We start from the raw sequence: 13,680 nt of genomic DNA, 5'->3' as shown, positions 1-13,680 counted from the left end.
GAGCCCTCAATAAAATAAAAAAACAACAACAAAAAACACATTACACCAAGGGCTCAAAACATTCTCAAATGTTTTGAGAATGATGATGGCAACAAACGTACAAATGTGCTTGACATAATGGATGTATGTATGGATTGTGGTAAGCGTTGTACGAGCCCCCAATAAAATGATTTTTTTTTTAAATCTTTTTCTAGCAGTCTACAAATCAATTCACAGTTCCAAGTGTTCTAGAGTTATCTGAACTTGGATAACAGAAAGGTGAAAAGAGATACAAGCTACTCCAATAACTGTTGCTACTGGGAATTCTTCTACATAACAGAACTGTTTTTGCATAATACTCTGTAATGTATCTACCTGATTAATTAGAAAATAACTGAAAACGATGGTAAGAAGCTATGAGAGTTCTGTTAGATTGGTACTTTCCCAACTTGTGTTTGTGGAATACTAATTGTAAAGGAACCCTCATGGCACAGCAGTTGACCAGCCTGAACCTGCCCAGCAGTCCTACAGGAGAAAGATCTGGCAACCCACCTCCCTAAGGGTTACAGCCTAGAAAGCCCTGTAGGCGCGGTTCTCCTTTGCCACACGAGTCTGAAAATTGACTCCACAGTTAACAACAAGCTCCATTCCAGTAAGTCTTACTTTTTATGTGAAAAAGAGGCTTACATCATCAAAGAGGTTTGCTTTAATCATCATGGTTTTTAATATTCTAATATACCTTTTGAAGAGTTACTTATGATTCACACTTTCCATTGAATGCTTTGTGTTTGTCTAGAGAATCTTTTGAGACCAGTGTTCTTAAGAACGCAACTTGGAAAGTGCAGTTCTAGACTAATGTTTAACAGGAAGGAAAGTGAGGAGACGGAAGCTGTTTCTGTCAAAGGCTTAGTTAACTACATCTCAATACTGTGGCTAGTAATCACCATTTTTTAGCTTGTTTGAAGAGAAATTATATTGACATCACCTACTGAACTCATTGCACAGTAATGTGTAAAGAAAGGAGGAGAGCTGGATGGTGCTAAATTCCAGCTATCATCCAGCAACAACGTTTACTTGGATTTCTTATCTCTTTCCCCCACTAACCTGGAAAACCCTTTCTGAACCTGGTGAGGCATTACTCAAAAGAGCGCTGAAGGCTTGAAAGAGCAAATACATTTGGATGCTAAGGTGCATCTCGCATCATTATTATGATTCTACCGGATTAAAAGTACTTCCTGTGGCTAGTGAAACAAAGTAGTGTGTCATTGTTATTTCATTCTTATTTCTCCCGTTTTTTTCACATGAGAAGTGTGATTTATTATTATATATTCATTAAACCTAAATTCAGTAGCAGAAAGCAATTGTAAGATCTCTGGAGTGTAGTTTAGTCATTTCTGCTGACAGTTTGGCCTCGGAAATTTTCTTACATACATATTTTTTCCCATAAGCTATAGTTCCCATAAGCTATAGCAGGAAGAGATTTTTTGTATTTTTGTGAAGCAAAACACTTTAGCAATAGATAATATTGGGTACTTAGTAAGTATGACAATTCAAGGAAGCATTTGAAGTTTCTTATGTAAAAGTACAAACATACCTCAGAGATACTGTGGGTTCACTACCAGACCCCCACAATAAAACAGGCATTACAGTATAGCAAACCACAGAAATTTTTCATTTTCCAGTGTATATGTTATACTTACATGACACTAGTCTACTAAGTATGTAATAGAATTGTGAGAATTAAAAAATGTGACAGTAGCATGCAGTGTGCACATGCTATTAGAAAAACGGCACCCATAGCCTTGCTCAGCATAGGGTTTCCACAAACATTTCCCTATTATTTTTTTAAGTATGATATCTGCAAAGTGCAATAAAGCGAACCAATCAACCACAAGCAGAGATTTGGGGAAACTGTTCTATATAGATGATAGCTTGTCATGAATAACTACCTGTCAATCCATCTTTCTTCTTGGTAGATTAATTAATATATTAATTTGTATGACATCAGAGATGATGAATAGGCTTAACGCCAGTGAGACACCCAAGAGATTTATTACAATAATTCATTAGTGAGTAAAAGATAGTTAAACCATAAGAACCCTTTAAGAGTAAGTTTAATGCAACCTCCTAGTGTATTAGGATAGTCTTTACGTGGATTTACTTAGAAAATTTAAAGAGGAAAAATAGTTATTCTTACTTCAAAATATTTCAATCTCTAAGCAGTCCTTGGACACTATTATAAATACCAAAAAGGGCTTTTTTTTGGCCAGTTGCCATATTTATAAGAGTTCTTAGGAATCTCATGAGAGCTATAAGCCTTCTCTCCAGAAACATATATGTGAACATAAAAGTGCATGTACTGTATTGTATACTTTTATAGAAATTATCTTCATATTCAATTTTATTACTTATTCTTCCTGTACAACATAGGCTCCCAAATTTATTTGGCCTACCACCCCCTTTTCCGGAAAAATAAGTTACCCAGTGTCCCCTGGCAACAAAAACCTGTTGTACTCTAGCCCATAATCCAGGATAAAGGGTAGGTATCTGCTTTTGTAGCTCCTCTTATCAGTCTGCCCCCCTCCCATGGCATTGCCAACTTTTGGAAACATTGTTCAACATTATAGAATCCAAACTTTTCCAACATCACCCCTCCCTACAATATATTACACTTTATATTTTAAAAGACTATTGGCTTTTTTGATATGATTGAAGTATTGAATTGTATGATATGTGGATTATGTGCCAATAAAGACTGTTAACAACAAAAAAACCATTGGCTGTTCCCTCTATCAGTGCCCGCTAAGACATCTATGCCTTTAGTAATGTTTTCTGTTCCCATTTTGCCTCTTGGAATTTTGTTCTTTGTTTGAAACCTAATGTAACTGCAAAATCTGTACTAGAGCAATTTGAAATGCTGCCCTTGCACTTAGCAGCCCAATATATACCCTATCACTTCACTAGACCACTCAAACTCACTGCCACCGAGCTGATGCCAATTCATATAGGACAAGGGAAAGCTGCCCTGTGAGAATGCAAGACTGTAACTCTTTATAGGAGTAGAAAGCGCCATCTTTCTCACGCAGAGCAGCTGGTGGTTTTGAACTACTGACCCTGGGAATCACTGTTCAGCACCTCCAGGTCGCCTCACCAGGGCACAGTAACTGGGTGAAATGGGTGAGTGATAGGAGCCTGACGTTGGTCTGCTGGTGATGGGTTGCTCTTTCTCAGTTAAGACATTTATGCCCTAATGCAAAACTAAATCAGAATCACTAAGAAAGCTTTTTTTAAAAATTGAATATAATTTATGAATTTTTTCATGCATCCTGGCCTTCCCCAGCCAACTCTTTGAACTTGCAGACTGGACCCACACATTTCTTCTGGACATGTACAAGGTGATTGTGGTAGATCTTGATGAAGTGCTAAATTTGCAGGTCCTCAGAAGTAGTTTGACTTAAACTTCAATATAAGAGTTTCAATATAATCTTTCATTCACTCATCTGAATCGTATGCCACTCCTACAATGCAATCACCTATGACATTCGGTTATTATGTTAGGAATTGCAGAAATTCTGATGAGTCAGATGTGACGGGATCAATACAAGCGTGCCAGTGGACCCTTGTAGTCTCACTCTATGGGATTTGTTTATTCCCTGCTAAATACCTACTTCCATTCTCTCTGTGTTTGTAGGACATAGCGCGAATTTTGCAAGAAAAGGAGTTAAAAGAAGAAAAAAGGCGAAAGAAACACTTTCCAGAATCCTCAGGAGCCAATACTTATGGACATAATTGCTATTACGAAGATGGAGGTAATAATGCCCACATCTTAACCTACTCCACCCAACTCAGTTACAAGACTCACCTTTTAAGTTTGTTCATATAGTTCGACCTGGGAAGGTTTCTTTTAACTGCAGACACTTAAGTTCCTTAGATTGATGTCTAGCTTCTAATGACTTCATCAGTGCCTTGTCTGAGTAGGGCCATTTTTGTGGCTGTTAAAACTTGAATATAGTTCTGTAATACCAGGCATGCATTTTTGTGTGCTGTAGCCACTCAGAATACTGCATTAAATTTTAAGCACATAATGTGGGGTGTGCAGGGCTTTTACCTAGTTCAAAATAATTCAGTCATGACCAACAGGGTACACACTCTGCGTAGCAGCCAAATCTCTTTTATGTAGGATTTTGATCTGATTTAGGAAACATGCAACAGTGGCCCACTCAAAGACGGTGGCTGAGTATTGGATGTATATTGATCACCATATTTGTGCAACATCCTTAAAAACACACACACAAAAAGGCCAGAACAAACCCTGTGTCCCTGTGTGGGTTCTGACTCATAGTAGTCCTGTGTAGGGTTTCCGTGGTGGGGTCCATCCACAGAAGCATATAGCCTCATTTTTTTCTATGGAGTGACTTAAGGGTTTGAACCACTGACCTTGCATTTAGCAGTCCAGTGCTTACCCAGCCACACCACATGGACTCCTATTCAGGTTCTAACTCCACAGAAAAGACATTCGGTTTCTTTGCAATGTGTATGCTCCCTTGGCCGTGACTGAACTGTTTTTAATTGTTTCAAAGTCCAGGCAAAATGGTGAATGAGTCTTTGAACATGACTTTTCTCAAGGAAATCTGGGTGGGATTGATTGAAGTAGCAAAGTATCATGAATAAATAAGGTGCACCATGCATCATTTACTGGGTAACAAAGGTTTTTCTACATTTCTCTTTATGCCAATGACGTAGTCTGTGATGGAAAATAATATTGAAATTCAAGATTTCCCGTCTTTCTTTGCTGTTGATATTTTTCACTGTTTGATTATAATATAGAATAATTTCTAACTGAGGAGACACATCTTTTGAAAGTTTGGCTTCTTTAGTGCCTGCTCTTGCAACCTGGTGGTGAGAATGATGTGGTGGCAGTAGATGTATAACTTGTGATTCTTTATCTTAAAGTGTGTTGGGAAAGGAATGTTTTTCAGGTCATTTACAAAGATCTTTCAAAGAAAACACATTTCTGTAGTTCCTACTGTCAGAATTTACAAAAGAACAGGCTTAGGGCAAGTGAATGAAACCTAGGGCAACTTCTGGAGAGTAGACATATTAAGAACCAAGATTCCAAAAAGCCTTACAAAGTAATTTTGAGCCACTTCTCTCTAATGCCATTAAGAAAAGGTAAGTAGCTGCATTTGTAGGTGGGATAAACAGTATTACTCTTGTCCAGTTTATCTTGCCGTTCTAAATTCAATGTAATCAGCGGAGCTCGGCTCTCTGACATGAGTAAATAAGCAGTGAGATCGTCTTATGTTCTTCTCAGGGGCATTCTTTCATTGTATTTATGTGTTGTATGATTGTGCTGTACATACTAACAGGTCATCTCTTCTTTATGTGTCCTTCCTCCACAAGGAAAATCTGCAGCTCTTTTGATAATCATCTTTCTTATGCTGCTTTTTTCTGATGAAGCTAGAAGATCATTTTAAAAGAGAATTCATTGTCATATTTTGCTGTGCTATAAACTATTTTTTAAAATAATATTTTCTTTATTTACAATTAGAATCAACAGACAAGGAAAAAGACAATCCAAGGGGACCAAATGGGGAGATGACGGTTGAAACCCCTGGGATACCAAATGTAGGAGGAAGGGGGAACAGCGTAGAAAACAAAAGTCAACGTAACAAATTAAAAAGAGCTCCCCCTTCTTCCCTCCCTGTGGAGGCTTGGGGGACAGGGGCCTACATTATCTCCACCCCCTGTGCTATAGACTTAACAAGCACATTGTTATTATCCTTTGGATTTAATTAAAATCTTAGATACACAGTTTGGTGGTTGTTATTATTTCTTCTCCGAGGCATAGTTGTTGCAAACAAAGTAACAATTTTGAACCCGTTTATAAAATAGTAGGAATACATGTAATGAAACATAACTAAAATAGTAATATTAGCCTTTCTCTATTAAAGACTCCTATTAATTTATATTTTTCATTACTAAAAGGTCCTTTTATTGGGGCTCTCACAGCTCTTATAACAGTGCATACGTCGATTGTATTAAGCATATTTGTACTTATGTTGCCGTTGTTATTTTCCAAACACTTACTTCTATTTGAACCCCTGGTATCAGCTTCTTCCCCCTCACCTTTCCACCCTGGTGACCCTTTGATAAATTATAATAGCTTATTGATCAGGACTCAAACCTGGTTATTTGATTTGTTTTTCTAGGTTGAGTCTGTGTAGTTAAAATTCAGTGGTTTTTCAAGAGCATCTAAAAATTAAAAGAAAAACATAGTATTCATTTTACAGACTTTTGTAGATTTGTAAAAAATGGCATTTTTAAAGTTGGAGGAAGATTGGGGAATGGGAAATTAAATTTTCCTAAGGATGTGCATGTAAGAATTAGAATTTCTCTTGTGGCAGATTAGTTTTTGGAAGATTATATGCTACCAAACATGTAATCCTCTATTATATACTTTCAAATTGGACACACTTCGATTGCATAGAAACCGCATTACAATTCAGCTTATACTTATAAAATGATCTTTACGTTCTTTGCAGGGGTCCTTTCCCAACACACCTGGGGTGTACTTCTCTGTAGTCATGTGTTGTATGATTTTGCCTTACATAGTAATATCAGTTTAACATTACAGAAATATCTTGTCTTAAGCTATTATTTTATTTTTAATCTGTACTAAATTAAAGCTTTAAAAACAATCATATGTACATTTTCTGAAAATTTGAAATAATCTGAAACATCTGTGCCAAATTTATATTGACTGTGAAATTCTATAGCTCTTCATTTATGAGTCCATGTTAGTCTTTCAAAAACCACTTACCAGTATTTTCACACACACACACACACACACACACACACACACACACGAGAGTTCAAAAGTTTATGGGGAAAATGGAAATAAAAGACAAAGTTTTCCCAAACATTTTGAAGATCTTTCAGATACGTGTGTATTTAAAGTCATGGTCTGTAGCTTCATAAGGCCTCAGTACATATTTTATCCTTTCTTTAAAGAGAAATTTTTAGGGACACTTTCTACTATAATCTCTCTAAGCCTCTGGTTTCATCTGTTACATAGATATTCTAAAAATGTATCCTTGTACAGAGGTTGAAGAAATCAAATAGTATTACTTTGATGAAGGATAAACTTAAGGTACTATTATTTATATGAGGGCTAAGTCCAAAAAGAGTGCTATAAAACCATCTCACTCACTGCCCTTGAGTTGATTCCAACTCATAGTGACCCTGTATACAAAACCATAGACACTTTAATTTAAAAAGCTAGCAAAAATTTGAAGTTACTGCTTCTTGACATATCTGCCATCTCGGGCTGTGCTCTCTGAAAGCGGTGTGTTGCCGCTTGCTAACCCTTTCCCTCGCATCCCATCGCAGCGGTAGTTTGGCATACTCAGAGGACTTGAGTCGTGTTCCCTGGGTCTTCTTTCTGCTGGGGGAACCAAAAGAACCCTGAAGCGGCGTGAGGAGGGCTGTGGGGTGCTGGGATAAGACTGTCCTTGCTTACCACCTTCCTGAACAAGAAAGTGCATTATGATGAAAAGAAAATGTCGAGATACAATGTTCCTGGCCTTTTCCTCAAGAGTACAGTTTTCTTAAAACTTACGTATCACATGCTTCGATGATAGGCCTCTGTTGGTCAAGAAAAACCTACTAAGATTGCCCCTTGGAATCCCACTAAATGGTCTCTATCTCATTCTGAGCTGACCTCTCTGCCTTGAGTTTAATTGGCCCAGCAGATCTCCCTGGAAGTCACTATTATACTTGGACCTGTCCTTTGAAGTTACCATAATGAGACTAAGATATGTGTATTACGGAGAGAGCTTGTCCTTAGCCATCCACCAAACACAGACGTGCTTAAGCATGTTTTGCTGAGAATAAACCCAGGCATGTGTGAACTGGACCCTTTAGAGCAGTGGTTCTCAACCTGGGAGTCGCGACCCCTTTGGGAGTCGAATGATCCTTTCACAGGGGTTGCCAAATTCCAATAGTAGCAAAATTGTAGTTCAGAAGTAGCAACAAAAATAATTTTATGGTTGGGGGGTCACCACAACATGAGGAACTATATTAAAGGGTCACGGCATTAGGAAAGTTGGGAACCACTGCTTTGGAGCAATGCCTTTTGTTTTATCCTCATATTTATATTAATACTTCATATGTTTTATGTAGTGTTTTGCATTTCTAAACACAAAGAATTTCATTTTGAAAGACAAACATGGGATCATACATATAAGAAACATGTATCTTGATTATGGGAGTATTAATTATATTTGCCAAATAACTTGATCTCAGCAAACTATTAAGTCTCATCCCTCAACTGGTATGTATCTGTTTAAAGGACTCAAATATATGCCCTCCACCTCTGTCTTTTTTGTCTTTCCCAAGTTTAAAAGTACTCCTTATCAGCTCTATCAGATGAACTAATAAATCTTTTTTTAGTCAACTTTGAAAATATGACAGTTCCTTTAAAATTTTTGCAGTGCGTTTTGCTAACATAAAACTATTAATAATGCTAATTATTAAGAAGGAATTAAAAAGTAAATGAGCGACATTGTGCTACAGACTCATCTGAAAAATTAAACAAAATTCCTCATGTGTTTTGAGATCTAAGGAGCGCTGCACTCCCACAAGTCTGTGCGCCCATGGGTGTTAATACTGGAAGCCAGTGTTCCCATTTATTACTAACTGGTCAATGTCGTCTTTATGCGAAGCAATATTGGGTTGGCATTTTTCTCAGCTGTCAAGAACTTCATAAAATCATAGTTTGGTTGAAAGAGCAATGAACAGAGAGTGATAATTCTGTTTCATTTTCTCATGTAAAACCATAAATGAGAGAATACGTACTTTTGCAGACTATTACGAAGAAACATTTTAATTTTAATTAATATGTTATCTCTGGTAACAAGTTTGTCTGCCTTCTAGAAAACTCAGGAGGCAACAATTTTAGGTTTTTGAGTGATGGCTCATCGGCATCCATGAAGCAGTAGCCCATAACCCCCTTGCTCTGTTCCATTATCAGATTAACAGTATCAAACTAAAAATAAATCAAATCCTAAAAACTAAGCAATTTATATATCTTCACTACATCCCATCAAGTTATAAATTATGGTGACTCTTTCAAATGCATGTCAGCAAGTGATTTACTCTAGTAGAGAACATAAATAGGTAGCAATTTTAGCACTTTTTTCATGGACTTTGGATTTTTTTAATAAACCACTTATACTTTTAAAAGTATTAAAATAAGTATATTCTTGCCAGGTATGGATTGTTTTGCTTCCTTTAGTTTTACTTTATCATCAAGTCTAAATGAGGCCTGACAAAAGCACCTGCTTCTGGGTTGCTCTTAAAGAGTCATTTAAACTTGAAGGTCTGTGTATTTGGCATATACTACAGCCTGTTTTTATACAGAGAACCTTGGTAGCATAGTGGGTTAGCATTGAGTTGCTAACTTCAAGTTCAGCAGTTAAAAGCCCCCAGCCACTCCATGGGAGAAAGATTAAGCTTTCTACTCCTGTAAACTGTTACAGTCTTAGAAGCCTAAGTAGACAGTTCTACCTGTCCTCTAGGGGCCTGTGAGTAGGAATTGAGTTTATGGCAGTGGGTTTAGTTTTATTGTTGTTGTTACTTTTTATCTTTGTACAAAGAATACAGTATCAGAGTTTGTGTGTGTGTTTGTTTTTTAATGTACTTAGTAAGTAAACCCTTTTTCCCCATTATATCATCCCTTTAAATTTTTTCTTCTGCCAAATTTTAATTAAGATTAGTGTTTGGTCATCTAACAATTATAGGATCATTTGTTCCTTAAGAGCCTCTACTCAGTCCCGGTTGATATTGAACCATATTATAGAGCTATACTTTGATATGACTGGCAGTATTTGTTTTGCCCACTTGTGGCTCAAAATTAACCCTGTGAAGCAGAGGGAGGAGAAACAATCCCACTGGATAACCCTGTGGGTTATTTTATAAGTAAATGGAAGTTAGCACCATTCTGTAAAGCATCATAAAGATTTATTGTCACCTCCAAAAAGAAGAGTTGGAAAAATTCTGCCTAAAATCACGGAGCTTATTTTTACCCCCATTTTACTACTATCCCCCCCCGCACACACACACTTTTCCCTTTACTTATTCTAAATTGTTTTTATAAGTAGAATTAGCACCCAATGCTTATAATTATTGTTATTGGCAAATATTAAAATACTGTGTAATTCTTCCTAATCATGATTAAATTCTTCTTTTAGCTTTATGCTCTTTTACCTAATTTTATTTAATTTGTACATAAGAGGCTTTTCTCCCAGATCCCTTCATGTATGTATGGACCATAACAGTAAATGCTTATCACCTCTTCTCAGCTTAAGTTGTAACGGCAGTTTTATTTTTTTAAAAATAGTTTTAACATGGGCCCTGTCTCTTCCCTGTAGCCGAAGATCATACTCTCATCAAGTTAACATGCCCTTTTTATTTTCTACATCCTTCCATCTCCTCTCAGACCAACCAAGGTCAAGGAGGGCCAGGGTGTTGGGTTCTGAATTCTCAAGGATTGGTAGAATCAAAAACGATGGCAAGCCTGGGAAGCAGAGGAGGGAGAAACCAACAATCCCACTGGATCACTTGGAAGACCTGGAAGAGCACTGTTCACCTGAGCAATCCCTGTCATCCTGCCACCAGGACAGAGAGAGGGGCAATTCCCAAATCAACAGTGAACAGCGAGAAAGGAAGCGGTGTGGCTACGAGAGGCCTTTGCTTCCCAAGATCGGTGGAGAGGTGTATCTCAGCACTGAGTCTGATGACTGGGAGGCTAACCAGCAGAATCAAACTTGGGATTGGGAAAAACAGTCCCAACTTCAAGACCGGCTTTCACCCAAGTCCTCAGAGAAAGCCGGGCTTCACTGCAAGGATGTTGTATATGGGAGGGACCATGGGAAGGGTGAGCGCAGCAAAAGGAGACACAGGCCAAGGACTCCTCCCTTTTCAGAAAGAGAGGAGCAGCTCCACTTCAATGCCACAGGTAATAAAGGACAAATTTGTGGGAAGGCTCCCCTACTGATCTCTGTATTTCATAAGCATCTTGGACCATTTGTTCTTGACTTGATGCTCATGGGTTTGAAATAAATCCTAGAGCACACATTACAAAAAGTATTAATCTTAGGTAGGTAGGAAGAAGGAAAAAATTTGTATCTTTTCCTTTGCCTTCTGAGAGAATGAACCAAATCCTCGAAGGGTTCTTCTAAATCCCAGGTAGTCCAGTGAAGATTCCAGGGCTTCAAGTTACAAGGATCATGCATCAGACATTGTGGTACCAAATCAGTATTTAAATTTCAGGTTTAATTCAGTGAAGTCAAAAGATGGCAGTGTGTTTGCTTTACCAAAAGGCCAGCAGGGCTGAAAGTGCTAGATTTTCTTGGCCTTCTCAGTTTACTATCTGTAAAATGGGAGACGGCATAGTCAGTGCTGTAAGGTAGCATTTCTCAAATTTGGGCTTCAGTTTATTTTCATCAGAATCAGCTTGGCTGTTTGATGAAAAAGGAGATTTCTGGATCTCACCCATAGTTAATTGAATTTGACATGGGGCTGAATTTAGTCTGGGGCTGAATCCTGTGTGCTATCAGTTTGAAATGAACATAGGTTAATTTTCATGTTCTTTCTCGAGCTCTTAACTCTACAATTGCTGTTCTAAAGTGCTAATACCAGGTAAGTTCTTGGTACCAATCTAGGAATGAGGTGAATATTAAGAATCAAGCTTCAAAGTCCTGGTATATCTGAGGCTTACTTCTGAAGTCCATCATAGCCCACAATAAAGGCTCTCTATTCGTACCTGACAGCTGCTGTAATGATGTTTCATGTTGTTCTTACACTAGAAGTTATAGCATTATGCTATGTAGTATTTTAATTAGGCCGCAGTTGTCTGTCTTAGTTCCATTTTATTCCTATTACATTTATAAAAATGAAAGAATCACTGCTAGAGAAGGACCAGAAAGACAGCCATTGTAATTAGCATCCCCATCTTTGCCCAGTCAAGCTCTGCTTCTAGTCTGAAAACTGGTTTCCAAGTTACAGATTCAGGTTGAATGCAATTGGTTCTTCTTCTCACTTTCTCTTCTTAAAGGACTTTGTTTGAAAGAAAAGATTCTATACCTGGATCTGAACCTCCGAGGGTTAATACATTGGTCTAAAAGCCAAATGACTGATATGTAGGCAAAGAATCTCAAAGTAGCTATTACCTGTTAGACATGAAACGAGAGCTGTAAGACAGTCGGAGAGGAAGTAATAAAACCTATCTAGAGTAGACTCTGAGAAAGGTTACACTATATCCAGGTTTCTGAAGACAAGTTGAAGTTCTACAGGTGGAAGGGTGGCAGGAGCACTGAACCCATTGAACTCTGCATTCTCATTCTGGGCATCTGAACTTGCAAGTGTGGTCAGAGGGCTAGCTAACTATTAGGGCTTTTAGTTATACTCCATAGTGTTTTAAACAAGCTCCGGAAACTTGAAAGTATCATCGACTCAAAGACTCTACATTGGGGCCACAGGCAAAAACTTCTCTCTTGTATTTTGCAAGCACAAAGACTAGGTAGTAGGGATTGAAAGGGCTGGAACATATAAGCTGCTTCATACCTCTCATTCCAGACTCAACTAACTACAAAGTGTGTACACACACACACATACCCTCCCTCATACAGTATAGGTATTTGATTTCAAGACCACTTGAAATCAATGTTGAGAATTACATTGAATTATAATTACTAGTTATCAGTATTTAGTTTTGCTATTGTAGAACTACGGTTCTTAAAATTGGTCATCATGAGCCAAAGTCCCTCTTAGCTCCGTGATGAAGAAACTAGCAGGATGATAAAGAATCGATTCTAAGCGGTTACAGAACAAGATTCAGTTGAAAAGACAATGCAAAATAAAATTGCTAAATTAAAACTGCTTATAATATTGTTGTATTTTCTTTGGGGAAATAAAGCTCTGCCACCGTTGAGGATATTCTTTGTTGGGCTGAAAATCCTAGCACTTTATCACTTTCTGTAGATTAAGTTCTAACCTGTCAGTCACAAACCATTGACATCTTTCGTCTGTGGATTGATAAATATGAGGTTTCCCAAGGGTGTCGAACTAGCGTACTATAAAATGCTCTTTCATTGTTTCTAAGAATCCATCAGTCATTAATTTACATTTTATCATTTTTCGGGCTTAGGATAAGAATTTCTTGAATAACAGTGTTGTAATGATTTTATCTAATTGCATTAGAATATATTTAAGGGGAAATTTTTCATTTGTGCTCATTTGAGAGTTTGAGTTCTCAAACAAGAAAGATGAATAGCAAGAGATAAGGTTGAATTAAAAATATGAATGTGGAAATTTTGAAAATATGGTTCACCTGATTGAAAATTTTTTCCCACATTCTGTTAAGGCTAATACTAGGAAGGCAGCCAGACTGTTGATTTCCTTCAATTAACTTTAAAAAAAATCGTGTTCTCTCTCATGACACCCTTCCTCTGCCCTCTCTGTGATTCCTCCATAACTGCAGAGCTCTTATCCCTGGTCCAAGGTACACTACAATAAGTAGAAAGAAAAAGATGGAAGATCTAAAGCAGTCGAATGTGTTGACCCTCAGGACAGAAGCCAGAGCAGGGGCAGGGCTGGCTGACCAGTGTGGGCCCTGCTGGCCTTTATTGTTGGGTGCCT

At 37.7% G+C, this 13,680-nt stretch overlaps 1 protein-coding gene across 1 annotated transcript in view; it reads left to right on the top strand.

The window, feature by feature from the left end:
• Positions 1–13,680, top strand: part of CCDC50 (coiled-coil domain containing 50) — a 42,877-nt gene that overhangs the window by 20,316 nt on the left and 8,881 nt on the right. The window contains exons 5-6 of the mRNA XM_004713456.2: positions 3,671–3,788; positions 10,481–10,999. Of these exons, the coding sequence (XP_004713513.2) occupies positions 3,671–3,788; positions 10,481–10,999 (637 nt within the window). The remainder of the gene's footprint in view (positions 1–3,670; positions 3,789–10,480; positions 11,000–13,680) is intronic.

The sequence above is a fragment of the Echinops telfairi genome, unplaced genomic scaffold (genome assembly GCF_000313985.2).
Source record: "Echinops telfairi isolate 266 unplaced genomic scaffold, ASM31398v2 ScPeMD7_7407;HRSCAF=8445, whole genome shotgun sequence".
Lineage (NCBI taxonomy): Eukaryota > Metazoa > Chordata > Mammalia > Afrosoricida > Tenrecidae > Echinops > Echinops telfairi.
Note: the sequence above shows the minus strand (reverse complement) of the source record. Positions and strands in the feature narration are given on the sequence as shown.